General features: G+C 35.5%; 1 protein-coding gene across 4 annotated transcripts; it reads right to left on the bottom strand.

Annotated features, from left to right (window-relative positions):
• Positions 1-4790: 4790 nt before the first annotated feature.
• LOC147549161 (gamma-glutamyl hydrolase 2-like) lies at positions 4791-17590 on the bottom strand. 4 transcript variants are annotated; one of them, XR_015238464.1, is made up of 11 exons: positions 16860-17590; positions 15457-15543; positions 11042-11131; positions 10644-10738; positions 9457-9517; positions 8085-8174; positions 7917-7979; positions 6171-6230; positions 5755-5843; positions 5145-5237; positions 4791-5052 (listed from the first exon to the last, which is right to left on the bottom strand). XR_015238464.1 is itself a non-coding variant. In XM_086671432.1 (10 exons), exons 1-10 carry the CDS (start codon positions 17337-17339, stop codon positions 5019-5021), a joined length of 1182 nt encoding a protein of 393 aa, XP_086527558.1. In that variant the 5' UTR covers positions 17340-17590; the 3' UTR covers positions 4791-5018. The 4 variants fall into 4 exon arrangements, 1 of the variants encoding a protein (XP_086527558.1); XM_086671432.1 differs by lacking the exon at positions 6171-6230; XR_015238463.1 differs by lacking the exons at positions 4791-5052; positions 6171-6230 and having other exon boundaries at positions 5145-5259; positions 5321-5843.
• Positions 17591-17972: the final 382 nt, after the last annotated feature.

Genomic DNA, 17972 nt, shown 5'->3' with positions numbered 1-17972 from the left:
ACTAAGAATGAAAGATCCTATAGCTCAACAACATATGAAAGGGGCCTAAAGCAAGACAAACATGTTATTTATACCATTAATAACCCATATTCAGTTATGATGGATTCCACCTTCTCTGGGAATCGAACCTGGGACCTCTAAGGTTCTGAAATTTATGTTCAATAACGTTTGTTGGTAACAAAATATGCTAGTCAGAATTGTTAATGATCCACTGAAGAGTTAAAAATCATTAACGAAGAATTGTATTCTGGTATTTTTTTTTCTTTATAAGATATTCTCTCGTGTTGGCAGAGAATAGTGGGAGAAAATTTAAAACTTTGCCAAAAGATTATGGGAGATTTTAGCAAGCAATGTATGAAGGAGCCAGTAGAATTTAGCAGATTCATAAGTGGTCTTTATTAGACCTTGACCCTCTCGTGAAGCAAATTGTGAGTATTGTGCAACAATTGATTCAAAGTAACTCTTTACTTTCACCCACAAAGTGGATATTGTTAGACAAGTACTACACCATTGTTTTACAAGAAATAGAGTGCAATCCAAATAATCAGATGAGACAGACCAACATTCTTGATTCTTCTTTAAAAGTCAAAATCTCAAGATCTTTGCAACTGATTTTAAAAAAAAAATCTTTGCAACTAATTTGCATCATCCACTCAGGTTCCCATCATAACACATTGGAGAGTCGAGGCATACGTAATATCCGAGAAACCATTTTCCGACATCATCACTTTGGCGCTACAGGAAGAGATGGTCACTTCGACAAATCATTCATTCGTCGAAAATCACACGAATCATACAATGTCACCAATATGTTTGAAAACAATGATTTAGTAGAGGAGTTTTCTCAACTGATAGAGGAAAAGAAACGAGATGCGAACGCTTTATCCATGATGCAAACAACCTTACTAACGAGACATGAAAAGTTACAGCAAATGAAAAGACAGAAAGAAATAGAGGTTAAGAGGAGGCCTTTCTAGTCTCCTGCAAAGAATCTGTTTGCAACACCTGTCGCTCATTATAATACTTAGATAGAGAACTGGAAGTTATGGAGATGCTCTGGCAGAAACAAGAGGAAACAACCAAAAGAAAGAGACAAAAAGACGACAGAAAGAGCTAGAGATGATCCAAAAGGAGTATGAAGAAGTTGCGTCAACCGCAAAAAAAAGAATTTAAAGAACCACTAAATCATTTCTGGGAAGCATAGCCCAAAGAAGATAAGATACCCGCCTTCAATTCTCTAATGGTACAACATCTTGCAGAGATGAAGGAGACAGCTGAGAAAGAAACTCCAAGACGTGCTGTTTGTTTTTTGAAATTTTCAGATCTGAAATCAGAAAGAAACTCCCAATTCAGATTTCAGATGTTTGTTTTTGTTTTTTGCCAAATCTGAATTTTTGTCTGAATGAGATAAATGTCTGAATAGGCTGAATCCAGGCTCATACATTTCAGACTTCAAAAGAAGTCTGAAAATAGAGACCAACATCTGAAAAATCGCAAAAGACGTATATACCCTTCTAAAAATTTAAAATACCCAACCACGTCCATCTTCTTCCCTTTCCACCATTAAACCTTAAACCCTAACCGCCGCAGTCACCTTTTCTCCTCTCTCTCCCACTAGAGTTTTCCAGTTGAGGATTCACAGAGGGTTAGAGAGAGAGCATTCCATCACTGAGAGTCCATGGGACTGGTGTGATTGAGCTAACAATTTTGATTCTAGGGTTTTTGTGAGGTTTATGAGATGAGTGATTTTGGTGGGAAGGAGAGAAATTTGTTGTGGTAGAGAGGAAAGAGGTTTTGATGGAATTCATTTTATTTTCTAGGGTTTAGAATTAGGGGTCTTAGGTGGAAGAAGGAGGAGGTTTCAAATAACTAGAGAGCCATTGCCTGGGAAGATAAAATTTGGGTGTTCTTATTTTGAGTGGTATTTTGGTCGTTAATCGTTAGTTACTTTATTTAAAGTACAATAGATCCGGCGAGAGGGTTAGAGACAGAAAGATCCGGCGAGAGGGTTAGAGAGAGAGCATTCCGGCGAGAGGGTTAGAGAGAGCATTCCGGCGAGAGGGTTAGAGAGAGAGAGAGATCAGGCCATGGAGATGGAGGCTTCTGAATTTTTTTGGTTTGAAAGTAAACAACAATGAAACCCTAGGTCTTTAGGGTTTTTATAGTTCTTATATTTTTATTTGGCCAAAAGATAAAAGACAAAAAGAAATGAGATTTTTCTTATTAATCATGGGTATAAATGTAACTTTAATTTTTCAGACCTAATAATTCAGATTTGAAAAACAAACATCTTAATTCCATCAATTCAGATTCAACCAGTTCAGATTCAGCCAATTCAGATTCAGCCATTTCAGATTCAGACATAAATAAAAAAACAAACATCACCTAAGCAAGTTAACGCCAGCAAAAGGACCATCCTCACTATTGTTGGAGACGACAGAAGGAACCTCCTGTCGTGCTCACGAAGCCATAGGCTCCGCTCAAAAAGTCGAGAGGAACAGAGGTAAGGCTCCTCCCGTCCATTTCCCAGATGATGATTTATTCCATCTTAGTACTCCTTATAATGACCCGTTTGAAATTTTTGCGTCTGTCGCTAATTGGTCCTTGAAGAGAATATGGATAAAAAATTGGTAGCTCAGTGGAGATCATGACCAAAGACTGCTTTGATAAGTTGTATAGCGATGCCAAGTTTTTGAAGGCCTGCACCTCTTCTTTGCTGGGATCCCACTTAAAAGCATCTCCAATGCAACACTCAAGAAAATCTCTAAAAATCCTAGGTGTCAAGTGTGAAAATTGGATTTTTAAAATATTTCTTTCGTACTTGGCTACTTAGAGACACTCTATTAAAAACATCCTCCAATGCAACACTTAAAGAAACTCTAAAGTTTATATTTTAACTATAAAACTAATGGATTTGCTTATGTGGCACTCGAAGTCTATATTTTAACTATTAAAAATCCTCCAATGCAACACTCAAAGAAACTCTAAATTTAGAGTGTCCTCTTGAGGATCTCTAAAATAACTACCGCCACCTCACTTTAGAGATCCGAATTAAGTTTTGCTTGGAGATGGTTTTTAGGCAAAATCTCTGGAATATCCTATGTGGCACTCTAAGTTTTAGAGTTTGAGTGTTGCATTGGAGATGCTCTTATGCAAGACTCAAGAAAAACTCTAAAAATCCTATATGTCAAGAGTGAAAAATGGATCTCTAAATGGTCTCTTTCCTATTTGTCCTTTAGAAATACTCTATTGCAAAGCCTTCTCTAATGCAACACTCAAGAGAAACTCTAAAAACCTATATTTTGATATAAAATTACTTGATTAGCTTATGTGGCACTTAGAGAAACTCAAGAGGACACTCTAAATTTAGAGATTTATATTGAGTTTTGCATTGGAGATTGATTTTAAAGAAAAACTCTAAAGATTCCTATCTGACACTCTAAGATTTAGAGTTTGATTGTTGTATTGGAGATGCTCTTAGCTATATTATTTTCCTTTTACTCAGTTTATGTTCGGGAAGCAATTCGTAATGTTTGCCTGTTTGGTCGTCCTAAAAGTAGAACAAATATTTTGGTTTATTGTCCCTTCACCCGAGAGAATTAATTTAGTGGTTGAATCTGGCAGTCTGAGAGTCTAAGGTGGTGTTTGTTTTTTTATATGCGTCTGAATCTGAATTGGCTGAATCTGAATTAGCTTAACCATTTTGTCAATTAGATGTTTGTTTTTTATGTCTGAATAGTTGGGGCTGAATTAAGAATTTGTCAATTATACCCCTCGTTAACATATATGGCTAAACAGACCCTAAGGTTGGTTGAGAATAAAAATACTAGAAACCCTAGGTAGGGCTTTCATTATTCTCCTCTTCCACAAGTCTGCCTCTCCTCTCTCTCTCTCTCTCTCCGACGGAAACCTCTTGCCGGAACTCCAACCTCTCACCTACTCTATAACTTTCTGGATGCCTCTTGCCGACTCTCCTCTCTCTCTCTTGAAACATGTCACCATCTCTCTCTAACCGATTGTAAGATCGTCGGATCTCTTTCACCTTCTCTGGTTCTCTCTCTATCTTTCTTTCAACAATAAGCGAAACGAAGCTTAACCCTCGCCAGATCCGGCGAGGGCTTGGAAAAAAACGGGTAGGTTACCCTCGACAAATCTCCTTTGATGTTCGTTGTGCGTGCTGTGATGGCGGTGGCTGTAGTGTACCACGGTGGTGGTGTCCGACTGTTTGTGATGGTGGTGGTGGTCCGACTGTTTGTGGTGGTCGTGATGGTCCGACTGTTTGTGATGGTGGTCCAACTGTTTGTGATGGTGGTGAGATGGTGTGGTCTGGTTTGTGTTGATGATGTGCCGGTGGTGGTTGTTGTTTGGTTTTGGTGGTGTTGCCGGTGGTGGTTTTGGTGGTGTTGTCGATGGGACAAAAAAAGATTCTAAAATACAGGGGCAGAAACGTCATTTGTCGACTTTCAGATGTTGGACTTGTTTTTCAGACTTGTTTTGAAGTCTGAAACATATGGACTCTTTTTTCAGCCCATTCAGACCATCACCCGATTCAGCAAAAGTTTCAGATTTCTTTAAATCCAAAAACAAACATCTGAAATCTGAAATATGTCCAATTCAGATTTCAGATCTGAAAAAAACAAACACAACCTAAGAGAACGAGAACAACTAGTCTAGTCGAGTTGGTCAAGTGTCAAATAGTGACTAATCATGAAACTCAATAAGATAGCGCCTTATCAAGGTAAACTACCTTGAGGATTGAGGTTTAAAAACAGTTCTTAAAACAAAGATTCTAGCAGTTGGAACTGTCACCCATGTTTATAATTTTCAAGAACAAGTGATCACAACTGCCGATTAATTTCTAGTTACGTGGACTGTTTGTTTCAAACAACAGAATCGCTCGTCTGAATCTTTAATAGACTTACATTTTACAAAGTGTATACTTTTAACAAGATATATAGATACCTGGACATAACATTCTTCCTTGAGAGTAACTTCGAATATTTGCGGCAGTGAAAAGATCAAGAGAAGATGTAAACCTCATCATATCCTCTCCTACAATTAGAGAATACGTAAAAGTTAGGGCACCGAATAAACCTTCCCAACAAATAACCATACAAGAACAAGACATATGTGAACTTAATTACCCGGCCTTGCCACAGTAAGTAGGACTATAGTTGTAAATCAGGTTATCTAGGACTTCTCGAGCAGGTGGTCTGTTCAAGGATTTTCTTGCCTCACTGTACCAGAAAGCAATATGAACTCATTCAGATAATCACGTATTCCCATAAAGACATAAACAAACCATAAAGAAGTTCCAAACTGAAGTCACATATTATACGAAAAATCTGACATGTTTACGTAATTTGAGCTGTACTAACAGTAAATGGCTCGCTGTATTAGAACTAATTAGCAGTGAAAAATTATCTTCGTGCATTAGAAGTTTCTCTGAGCGCTCAAAACAAGATGGGAGCTTACTGAATGAAAATAGTCAGTGACTTTAATGAAAAATGTTAGAAGTGATTTCAATGAGAAGTGTTAGAAGCGAGAAAAACCAGTATACATATGGGACAAGATAAAGAACATACGAGGTTGTTTGTGCAACATATTTTATATACTTAACTGCGGAGCAACTTAAGATGGGGTTTAATTTTAGAATAGGCCGATATCTGCAAATAAAATCCTAACAGACACAACACAAAACAATATCTAAGGAAAAAGAAAAAGAAATCCGAAATGTTTCGTACCAATCTTTACCTGACGAAAAAGTTGGCAACATGTTGAGTTACTTGAATTGCATCTTCAGAGTGTGGAATCATAGATAAGCCCCATTCAAAAGCATTTTTCTGCATCAAATTGATTAGCCCATTGTTTTCTATACTATTTGAAGTCTAAATATTAGTAGCAACAAAATCCACAGTAAAACCAATAGATAAGCAAAAGACTTTGGATACAAAATTTGATTAGTTGACACAGAGAAACATAAAAAATTTATTTTTTTGGACAAAAAGCAAGATATGAAGGACAGAGAGTGACAGACAAATTCTATTTCCGGAACTCCAATAGTTTGTGAGACAATTAGATACATCATACATTGCCTGAATAAATAAAAGAATGGACACTATAACTGTACTAGGCATGCCGCATTATTGAGGAAGGGATCAGAGATATACAAGAAATGATAGATGTTTCCATCAGCGAGAAGCTCTATTCAGCAGTTCTCCACTCATTACCTATAAACGCTAACATCAGTGATCACATAAAATACAGTATGGAACTAAGGATAACACAACTATCAGTTACATACCAGACAACCATATACATGCTACCACAACGATTGGGCCTTATAAAAACTAAGAAAATATGCAGAAATTGCACTTTCACCTTCAAAAGTTCAACCATAATCTGACACCGGTCTATTTACGTGCAACGAGATCTCAGCACCATATCCCTCAAGGGCTAGAATTGAATGTTTGGGTGCTCAAGCTACCTACTTTTTGTGTTCAACAAGCCATTTCTAACCTTCTCCTTTTTCATTTTCCTGTACACTCCGTATTGTTTATGGCCTGGACAGAGTTGTTCATTATGTTCTGCGACAGACCTAATCATTATATCACTACTAAAAAAACAAAAGCACTATCTTAGAGTGAGGCCTAATTGTTAGACCACGGTAACCTATGAAACGTTGTGAATTATCTTTGGCCGTAGTCTCCTAGAAATAGGTAAAACTTTACTAGTATGATTGTCTAGCACTTTCTATCTCTTCGTGATCTTCTCAATACGCCCTTATTAACTTCAATGCATTCTAAAATTTCTTGTCAGGTACCTAAGTAATTTTGCTGTATATTTAACCGCACATTCTTTACAGGCAAGTCCGGCATCTCAACCAAAGGTTCTCTCAGTTTTAAGATATTACCTTTAACCTTTAACAACTTAATAGCCTATCATCCTTGAAGTGATGATTTTTATTTCAAAATCTTAATTCTAAGTAATGTATAAATTTGATTTAAAATTCCTCTGTTGCTTCAAATAATACTCTTCCTCCTTCCACTCTTCGAACAATTCACCTTCTCATACCATACTGTTGTAAACACGTAAGCGGAAGCAAGATGTGGAGGTTTATAATTGTTTCTAATAACAAATTTAAGAGTAATACAAAAACTGAAATTCAAATACCTTTTATTAATATTTGATTTTTTTTTTCCTCAAATTCCCTAACAAATATAAATATATTCAAAACTGAATTCTAAACTAAACCTAATCCCTTATTTATAATAATAGTAGTTTCGTAAAACCTAATGGGCTTCCAAAGTCAAATTGTTATACTTATACACTTACTAAATAAAATATATCTTTTCAGCTAAGAAAGTAGAAAAAAGAAAAAGAAACAAAAAAAAAATAGAAAGAAGAAAACGGAGAGAGCCATCTGTTGTCGAGAGAGTAGTTTATTTGGGGTTTGGAAACCCTAATTACATCAAATACATTTCCTTATCCCCAGATCTTGATTATGTCCTAAACAGTGACTTAACTTTTCCAGTAACATTTTAATCCTTGGCACGCTACCTGATTATTTCTTTTGTAAATAGAAGTTCTTTCATGACAGAGAAGAAAAGAATTCCTCAATACTCATTCATCTTACATACCAGTATAAGTTAGGACTAACATCCAAATGGAACGAAGAAAAGAATGAACTAGAAGTAAACAACTATTTACAGTCCTCCTAATGTTCAGTTTTCAATGTCATAATTACTTGGATATTTTGGTTATTTCGTATTGAAATTGATTCTATTAACATAAAGACCCAAGACAGGAAATACAAATCAGTTAACAACGAAAATCTGAAATGTGAGAAATGCAAAGAAATGATGCAAGTTGACGGCATTTGAAATATAAGAGCAACAAAGGGGTAAAGTATAAACCTCTGGGTGCCACTGGAAGGCAGTGATTGGATAGGTTTCTGCTTGTACAGTAGAGATGTATTCCTGGAAAACAAATAATAGGATTCACACCAAGCTAGTAATAGATGAAGAAGTAATCTCCCTTGCAAGTAAATACCATATAACATGAGAATTGCTAGTGTCTAATACCTGATTGTCTTCATCTGTACTTGTTGTCAAAACCTTGAAGAAATTACACAAAGCAGGAGTCTCTTGAAATTTCTCTGGTGATATACCGTACTGTCATATTTATAGAATTAGGAATTGGGGTCAATTTTGCATCAATAGAGAAAGACGGAACGGGAATTACAGATACAAAGAAAGATAACTGAGAAATTAATTTGTCTTGACTACCAATTATAGAACATTAAGAACCAGCATGTTGCAGATGATAAACAATGGGTCTTGTTCCTTTAGAGCAAGGAATGAAATTTCGGTTTCGGTGGAAATTTCGGTAGTCATGGAAATGGAAATCATATTAAATTTCGGTTTCGGTGGAAACCTAGGTAAAGCATGGAAACGGAACTATTTCAGTCATTAGGTCGAAATATTTCGTAATTTGATTCCTTGCTTTAGAGGCACTCCCCTATCGGCTGAACCTATAAAGCATTCCTAGGAATGAACCAATTTCTATTTGATTAAAGTTACTTATTTATATTGGGATTAGGATTGCATTTACTTCCATTTTCTATTTGGATCTCTCAGATATTACTACTTGCTCCTAGTTATTTATTTTTCCACAAACTTAAGTATATTTTATCGCTAATTAAAGATTTTATATTAGTTTTGGTAATAATTTAAGGAATTCTCTTTATAAATAGTTCATTACTTGATTTCAATGAGTATAAACTTTTGTTGAAGCTTCTACCCTATTTACATCATAACCCAATATAAATGATAAATGACAACAGTCTCCTCATCAGTAAGGCCATGATCATAGTATGCAATCTAGAGTACTTACACTTCACAAGTCTTTTGTTACGTATTCAGTCGATATGATGACATGCCAAAAGGAACAGTTATCTCAACCCAAATTTGCACAAAACAACATTGTATAATTTATTTATTTTGAATGAATGTATTGATATACGAAGAAACTGTAAATGTAGAAAACAAAAAAACTTAGAAGATAGCAATGGGGCTTGTTACATCATCCGAGCATCCCAATAACATTGTACAATTTATTTCCACCGCAACTGAAATAATCTATCTGGGTTGACCGTTATATGTGAAGCTTTCGCACCATCATATCTCAGATTCAGATACTGAGATACCATACGAGAATTATATCGTAACGTCTATTAACTTGAAGTCATTCGAAGGACCCTGATTTACGACTGTCCTTAATAATGTAAACACAAATAGAACTGATTGATGATATGGTTAAGTAGTCCTAAAATAAAGGTTCAATAACATGAGGAACATCACTAACAAGATAAATCTTATTTGAGAAGTCAACAACGTATTTCTCATTCCAAAACAGTACATATTTTTAAGATCATTTCTATTTCTGAAAAGTTACCTGATGGTTTTGCATGATAAGACAATCTGTACTTAACTTTTTAAGCAAATCAGGAGGGAACCTGCAAACCAAGTAATGCAAGTCAATTACGATATAACTAAATAATATACAACATATGCAAGCTTTGAAGTTCTCAATACTATCTTCTTTTGCAGGAATAACCAAATAGAAAGATTTACTTTGCATTTTACTTTTCATATCTTGATTGATGTTCTATCAGTTAACAACCTAACCTTAGCTAAGATATGCGATTCTAGTAATTAGGAGTACGCATTCCAATAATGTAAGAAAACAAGTTGAGACGTAGAGTTCCAAGGATAAATAAGACCAATAAGACAGATAACATGTATTTCGCTACTTCACTATTAACATTCTTCATTCATTTACACTTTATCCCCTTTCCTTACTCAAAAATATTATAATTGTTGCAAAAACTATTTGCCAATTACAGTGGAGGAACTATTTGCCAAGTCAATTTGGTCAGTACACACTTTTCGTCCCATGGGATTGATGGCTCTTTTATTGCTAACGATACAAGATTTGTTGCTTAAAGCCAAGATCTGAGCAAGTTCTTATTGGAGATTTTGCAGGAATAACGTTTCCTTTTTCCTGTCTTACCAAGTATTACAAAATTTTCACAAGTGTTGGTAACATGGTAAAATACCACATTCACTCGGAATCGAACAGAACTTATCTCTATTCAAGAAAGGCACGTATCTTAGCAAAGTATGTTGGGGAACAACAAACAAATTGGCCATGCAGCCACTCTACAAGGGATTGAGTCCACCAATCCTGTCAAATAGCGCAAACAGCAAATTGATTTTCCACAGCGGGAGTCTGATTCTGCTAGAGAGACACAAATATTTTTTTCATAGAAGTATGGTGGAGAAACACCAACCCATGTTAAAGCTCTATAAAATTCACAGACTAGATAGAAGTGCAAACGCAACACAGATCATTGACTGGATTGCACATAATTACATTATGGCGGGTGAAACTTCACTTGTTGTGGCCAATGCTGCCCATTACAACTACTAAAGAAGTAAAATAAGTATCACCAAGTAAAGAATCATAAAAAATTTGGTACGTAAATCTTGAAATATGATGAAACTTAAAAGCACTCTATTGTACAACATAAATTAGCTTTTCCTGAAGCAAAAGGGCAGAACATCTCAGAAACTAAATACCTTTGAAATACGGTGCCTTCAACGTTTGTAGTTGAGGTGAATTGAAGAGTAGATGCATAATCTAATGCATTGAATTTCTCGAGAATGTCATTGTCCTGAAATTACATCACAGGTAAGGCTGGTACCTACGCAATTTAATACAATAGTAGCTGTAGTGTATAAGTACGCCCCATTTTCAATCAAGTCTGAAACATCGAGTCAAAAACAATAAACCTAGGGAGACTAAGAAAAGTATAGTAATGGATAAAACTTATTTTCAACGAAGAGATGTTCTCACGAAAAATGAATTTGAAACTAAAATATATTTGGACAACTTCATATAAACTTGGACAACTTCAAAATGATAAAATATATTTCAGTAGCATAAAAGAAGAAAGTAAGAAATAATAGCAGATCACCTTGCTGATAATCATGGTTAGGAGCTCGAAGCCTAAGCAGATTGCGAGTAAAGGAAAATGATCCCCTGCATCATTTTTCTCCAGAATTCTCTGTAAAAGAATGGACACTGCAGCATATGAGTTGGCCAATAGAAAGAATAATGGTGTTAGGATCATGATTCCAAGTTCGGCATGAGCAAAAGTGGAAAAAGACATATCAGGATTTACAAGTTGAATTTTTATTTCTCTTTCGGCTTGATTGTAGATAAAGAGAACCTGATAAGGTGAAAAGAGATGTGGGTAGTTAATTAGTGAAGTAGTGGGTTAGTTCTTTTTTATTTGTGGGGTTAGTCTGCCTTTATTCTTGAGATGTGGCCTAATGATTTAGGAAGTAGTTGTTTTCTCTCTTTCTTCTTTCTATTTAAACTATGTAATCAACAATGGAAAGGAAGTTGAATTTAATCAAAAGAGTTGTGGTTAATTTAGCCCTAAATAGAATCTTATTTGCAATTTATTTCATTGCTTTGATTGGGACCTATCATTGGTATCAGAGTATTATTAAGATCGCTACTAACAAGGAAAGGATTGAAAATTTGGAGACTTCATTTGGAGGACTGCAAGACACCTTCCATCAAGTCGAGATTAGTATTACCGACAAACTTAAACAAATGGAAGCAATGATCGGTAGGCTATCTAAAACATTGATCTCTAAAGAGATGTCCAGCAGCAACAACAATCGAAGTGGTTGTTCTCACCCCATTAGAGAAGACACTCGCGACAACTTCGAAGGTGGGCGACCAATTTTCTCGTCAAAAACAGCTAAGTTGGAGTTTCCTCGATTTTCTGTAGAAGACCCAACTGAATGGTTCGCAAAAGTGGAACAATTCTTTAAATATCAAGGGACAGATAAAACACAAAAGGTGGCGTTGGCATCCTTTCACCTTGAAGGAGAGGCAAATCAATGGTGGCAATGGTTACGAAGGGCTTTTGGAGAAGAAGGCCATGAAGTAACATGGGAAATATTTCAAGAGGAGCTATGGGCGAGGTTTGGTCCTACGGAATGCGAAGACTTTGATGAAGCCCTTTGGAGGGTTAAACAACATGGCTCATTGCATGACTACCAAAGAGAATTCGAAAGATTGGGTAATCGGGTTCAAGGGTGGACACAAAAGGCTTTGGTAGGAACATTCATGGGAGGCCTTAACGCAGATATTGCTGATGGTATTAGGATGTTCAAACCAAAATCCTTAAAGGAAGCCATCAGTCTTGCAAGAATGAAGGACGAAAAAATTACATGACACAAGAAAATCATGCAACCTTCCGATCAACATGTTGCTGAATTTATTTCCCCTACAAAACCTAAAGCAACTGGACAGATGAAGCGACTCACATGGGACAAAATGCAGAATAGAAGGATGCAAGGACTGGTTTTGATTGTGATGAAAAATTTAAACCTGCTCATAACTGCCGTGGGCCACATATGCTACTGTTAGAAGGCAACCCGGACCGTCCGAATAAAGAAGACGTCGATATTAACCGAAGAACACTTAACAAGAGTCAGGACTGGTTCATGAATATAAACCTTGAGGACAAGGTTCAAGTTCATGGGGGAGGTATTGATAAGGTGAAAAGAGATGTGGGTAGTTAATTAGTGAAGTAGTGGGTTAGTTCTTTTTTATTTGTGGGGTTAGTCTGCCTTTATTCTTGGGATGTGGCCTAAGAATTAGGAAGTAGTTGTTTTCTCTCTTTCTTCTTTCTATTTAAACTCTCTGTAATCAACAATGGAAAGGAAGTTGAATTTAATCAAAAGAGTTGTGGTTAGTTCTAGCCCTAAATAGAATCTTATTTGCAATTTATTTCATTGCTTTGATTGGGACCTATCAGAATCTACATGTTTTGAGTGAAAATATCTAAGATATATGGGGACTCAAACTTCTCAAAGAGCTTTCAACTTCTCATCAACTATGAAGAAGATGGGTAGCAATAACACAAAGAAAATGTAGAAATGCTCTATTGTATCGAATTCTCGGCTTCTTTGTCCGATACTCGCTCTGAAATTTTGGTAGGACAATTAAATACAACACTAGGTCTGCATTTCTCGTATGTGATGTAAAAAATGGCTACTCCAAGAGTTCACAAAAACTGTAAGAAGAAAATGAAGACCTAATGACTATATTAAGAATCATATGTCCATATTTTTATCCCTATTTTGACCTTTCTGCACTTACCGTATCCGATATCTTGAATCAGTGTTGGACACGAATGCAGGGGCGGACCCACGTAGGGGCCTGTGGGGTTACAGGCCCCCATGGGTCCAAAATTAGATGTGAAATAGTATTAAACTATATAAAAATATGAAAGCCCCAAACTTATTTCACGAAAGAACAGTTGGTGTAGTGGTGATAGTATGAACTCGGCGTTTTGAAGGTCTTGGGTTCAAGTCCTTTCCCTTTTTCTTTTAGTTTTTCTATGGGTAAATTCACATATGACCCCTAGTTTTTAATTATCTATATTTTTAGTCCTATATTTCTACATTTTGACCCCGTATTTATATATCAATTCACATTTTAGCCTTTTTTTCATTGTAAACTCAATGTTGACTCCAATTAACATTGCTAGAGCTTTTCTCATATCATTTCTATAACTTCTTTTTATTTCTTTTTCTTATACATGTGTGTGTCTGTGTGTGTTTGTATAAGTGTGTGTTATACTTTGACTATTTTCTAAAATATGTATGCCCTATTTTTTTTCTCAATTTCTTTAAATAATTTGAATGCGTACATGACAACTAATTTATATTGATTACAATCAATACAACTCATAAGCAATAGTAGTTGATTTGACTTAGAATGTAATAAAAATTACTCCTTAGACGTCACATCGAGATTTTTGGACGATTTACAACTTATTATAACTAAAAGTGCCCCCATAAAGAAATTTTTCTGGGTCCGCCACTGCACGAATGTGCTTATTATTATCCATAAGGAGATTTTATAAACAATGCCCAAAGTTGTTAAAGGCAATCTTACTAAAGACAACTCCTAGTTTGGTTAAAGGCAATGTGTGTTTGGGAGGAGGCAATGCCTAGCCAATGTTTGGCCTAACGGTGGCAAGTCACAGGCCGACAACCTTCGGCCAGCTACCATCCCGAAAAAATCAATAAAGAGTTCCCCTTTTTCTCTCTCTACTGCTCCTTCTTGATACTCAGTTTAATCAATTTAGGATCATCATGAACTTTAATCCCAGATGCTCTACTAGTTGTTGTATTCCAAAAATGTTTCTTTTGAGATTATATCACCTTTCTCAGGATCATTTTTAGCTTACTGTAATTTCTTTGCTTCTTCAAGAGCTTGCAACTTTGGAAGCTTCCTCTTTTTTCTACCTACCTTCATCTTTATCATTAATCTTTACATCATCATCATTCTCTTGTTCTAAGTTACTCTCGAGTAAATTTAGGGTTCCTAAAACTTTCTCAGGATCTAATCTTGTTCTTCTACCTTTTCGTGTTTTCTCTTCATTCTTTCTTTGCTGATGGCCTGCTGCTTTTGCTACTTTTCTTAACCCTTGAAACCATGTCTTATTTTCTTCAACCTGAACGTAAAACCTAACAAGAATTCATTAGAGAATTTTATAAGAAAACTTAGAGTTTCCCTGGATTATCAACTCCTGATTTACGTTAAAAACGCATTTTGATTTCTTTGCTTCCTTCTTCGTCGAAGAAATGATCGATGAAGTTTTTTCCGTCTTCATCGCTTCAGAATCAGGGAGAGAATCGAAGAATTAGGGTTTTACAAGAAAACGAGTGATATTAGCCACTTGAAGATTGGATTTTGTCTGAAAACCATACGGTTTTCGACGAAGGGGCTCCTCCCCTTTGCCGGAGAGAGACGAGAGATAGAGTAAAGAGAAGAAGAAGAAACAAGAAGGAAGAAGAGAGAGAAAAAAAAGAGGATTTATATTTTTAGAGGTCAGTTTGTCGGCGACCTTTCGCCGGAGAAGAAGAAAGATGAGCATTGCCTCTAGCAATACTTGGTCATCTTATTTTGACCAAGTCTTGAGTAAAAAAAACGTTGCCTTTAACAATTTTAGACATTGCATATAAAACTTCCCTTATCCATATTACGTAGAAAAAATTAACAAAAGTAAGAATGTAAGATAAGACACGAGTTTATGACACCAATGTCCATGATCCGTAGGTGCTTCATTCCAATACCTTTAACTGAAACCTTTTAACTTACAAGTGTATCCCACGTCATCACTTAGACATGCAACCATTCCAATTTACAGAATAACTTAAACATGATTTTCCTATCATTAGAATATGAAAAGGAAGAAGAAGAACTAATAACGAAATCAATGTAAAGATTTAGTATGAAATGTATGACACTATTTGTTGAGAACGAAAGTTTATTGTGATTGAGTAAAACAGTTGGTACCTTAAAAATTCCCTCAATTCTGTCGTAGTACAATCCACTTTTAGCCCAGCCTCCTGTAAAGAGCACTCCGTTAACCAGATTGAGCTTCTGAATTAAATTTAAAAGCACATTCAAAATGTTATTCCATCAAATATTGCAAATACAAATCTCTAATAATTAAACTTAGGATTCAGTAACCTATCTCAATCAAGGAAATTTGCTTTAATTTTCGAAAAAAGAAAGAAAAATATCAATTAGAAGGTGGTCTAATTTCCTTCTAAAAGTTGAGTGAAAATAGAAAAGATCAAATTAAGTGCTAGAATTTCATAGATCCTTTAAAACTAAATATTTTATACAAATATGAGGGGATCCGGTTAGAAGAGTCTAAAATAAGATAAACAAAAATAAATCAATAGCGAAAACGGGGAGGCAAAGCCAGTGAAAGGTGTACAGTAACTGCTCGAAAATACACATGGCAACCTAAAATTTTGCACATTGCGTATAGAGCTTATGTCCTAAAGATTATCGGTTCAAGCTAATGATCCTTCCTTAGGATTCGACAAATACGAAAAACCAAAAGAAGCAAATGGTCATAAGCTATCACTTTATTACATGCCCAATATAATTGCAATGAACAATCTGCTAACAATTTCATATTAACACCACAGTCTAACAGTAACAATGAAAGCTAATTAATCTGTTTCACATTTTTTATGTATTGCTTATTGATATCAAATACACTAGTTAGCTGAATTAGGTTACTCAAATGTCACAAATTGTTGCTTTATTTTACCTTCGCTACATAGCACAAAAATATATATGTTCCTTTACTCATTTTCACTATTTGTGTTATGACGAAGAACAAGCAATCAAGTAAAGCAGTAAAGAAAGTAACAATCACACAAAACACAAGAGATTTACATGGTTCAGTTGATGAGACCTAGTCCACGACGAACAATTGCGCAATGATTTCCCACTATAAATGAAGGACAACAAACAAAGATATCTCTAAGGTTTCACTTCATATAGCTCACTGGAAACCCTAATCCCAGAGTCTCACCGCCTCTCGTTCAAACTTCGAAAATACATGGATACCCCATACATTGATAACAACCCTTAAAAGACTAGGGAGAACATAAGCAGAACGGGTCGGGCCAAAAAAATCCGTGCCTTTCTAGGGGTTGTATATTGACACATATTCAAGAATCAAGACACTTTCAACAATTTGTATTTTGATTATTGAAAGAAACAGTAGTTTATATGGAAACTTGACCATCAATTGACTGTCATCATCTAACTAATTGGAAGAAATAAATCATATCTGCAATAATCAGTGTCTTAACAAGGATGATTTAAAACTCTTCTTAAGGAAAAAACTGTAAACAACATACAGTATTCATAAACCCTACTTATAGAAAACTTACTTGATAAAGAATTTCTTCAGGTTCGTTATAGATGAGAGGAATTACACGAGCACCAGCAGATTCAACAAATTTAACATAAGAAGCAGCAATATATGAAGCATCAGTATCATTATTAAGCCTACCGGAAGCACCATCACCGGGATGACTCAAAATCCCAATCACCGGTCTATAATACAAACTCGATTCTGTAGGAACAGAACAAGACAATGATCGTGTTGATTTTAATTTATTAGCTCGATTAGGTCCTGGTAGAAGAATCGTTTGTGATTTAGCAGAATTTATATATTTCGTAAAGGAAATCAAAAGAGGAATCCATAAATAGTTTAATACTTCTGTACATTTAGAGCATAACGACGACGACGACAAAGAAGAAGAAGAAGAAGCCGATGATGATGGAGTAGTTGAAGATTGATTAGATTCAGTTTCTTTTGTCATCTCGTTTCTATTATCTGAAGAATTACAGAGGAGTTTAGCATGCATGATTAGAGAGTGAAAGAATTAGGGCTTAATAAGAACACGCCAAGAGGAAGAAGATCAGATTGATTAATGTGTTGAGGATTGAAGAAATTAGGTTTTTGAAGTATTTTATTGAGATTGATTGTTGATAAAGACTTGACAATTGAGGAATCTGACAAAGCACAGTAGCTTGAGTGCTCCTTTTTTGATTTTATTGGGGAAGTTAGAAAGTGATCCGTACCAAGTATAAAGAAATAGTCTTAACAAAAAAGAAATAGTCTTAACAAAAAAGAAATAGTCTTAACAAAAAAAATTTGAAAATTTTTTTAAAAAAAATAGTTTCCGGGTGTGAAATTTTAAAGGGAATATGTAAAATTTTGAAAAAAATTTATGGGAAATTTTCCACCTCACCTCTCTCTCACCTCTCTCTCACCTCTCTCTCTTCTCCGACAAGCGACCGGCGACTTTTAAACCTAAAAAAAAAAAAGAAAACTTTTTGCTCTCTCCTCTCTCTCTAAAACTCTTTTTTTTCTCAGATCTAGAGAGAGAGAGATGAACAGACCTCTGGCCGGGACCTTGAACAGACTTCCTCTCTCTTTAGATCTAGAGAGAGAGGGGAAGAAAAAAAAAGTTCTTGAGTGAGAGAGGAGAGAGATT

Source organism: Eschscholzia californica, unplaced genomic scaffold (assembly GCF_041429995.1).
Source record: "Eschscholzia californica isolate CP2 unplaced genomic scaffold, dmEscCali1.0.p SCAF_3, whole genome shotgun sequence".
NCBI lineage: Eukaryota > Viridiplantae > Streptophyta > Magnoliopsida > Ranunculales > Papaveraceae > Eschscholzia > Eschscholzia californica.
Note: the sequence above shows the minus strand (reverse complement) of the source record. Positions and strands in the feature narration are given on the sequence as shown.

Excerpts from the sequence above, each read along its gene's own strand:
- LOC147549161 (XM_086671432.1), bottom strand. The coding sequence starts at position 17,339 with ATGCATGCTAAACTCCTCTGTAATTCTTCAGATAATAGAAACGAGATG. Across the intron at positions 15,544-16,859 it reads CTGAAGAAATTCTTTATCAA|AAGCTCAATCTGGTTAACGG; the intron begins GTAAGTTTTCTA and ends AATTTAATTCAG. Across the intron at positions 5,844-7,916 it reads CCTTCCAGTGGCACCCAGAG|AAAAATGCTTTTGAATGGGG; the intron begins GTTTATACTTTA and ends AATTTGATGCAG.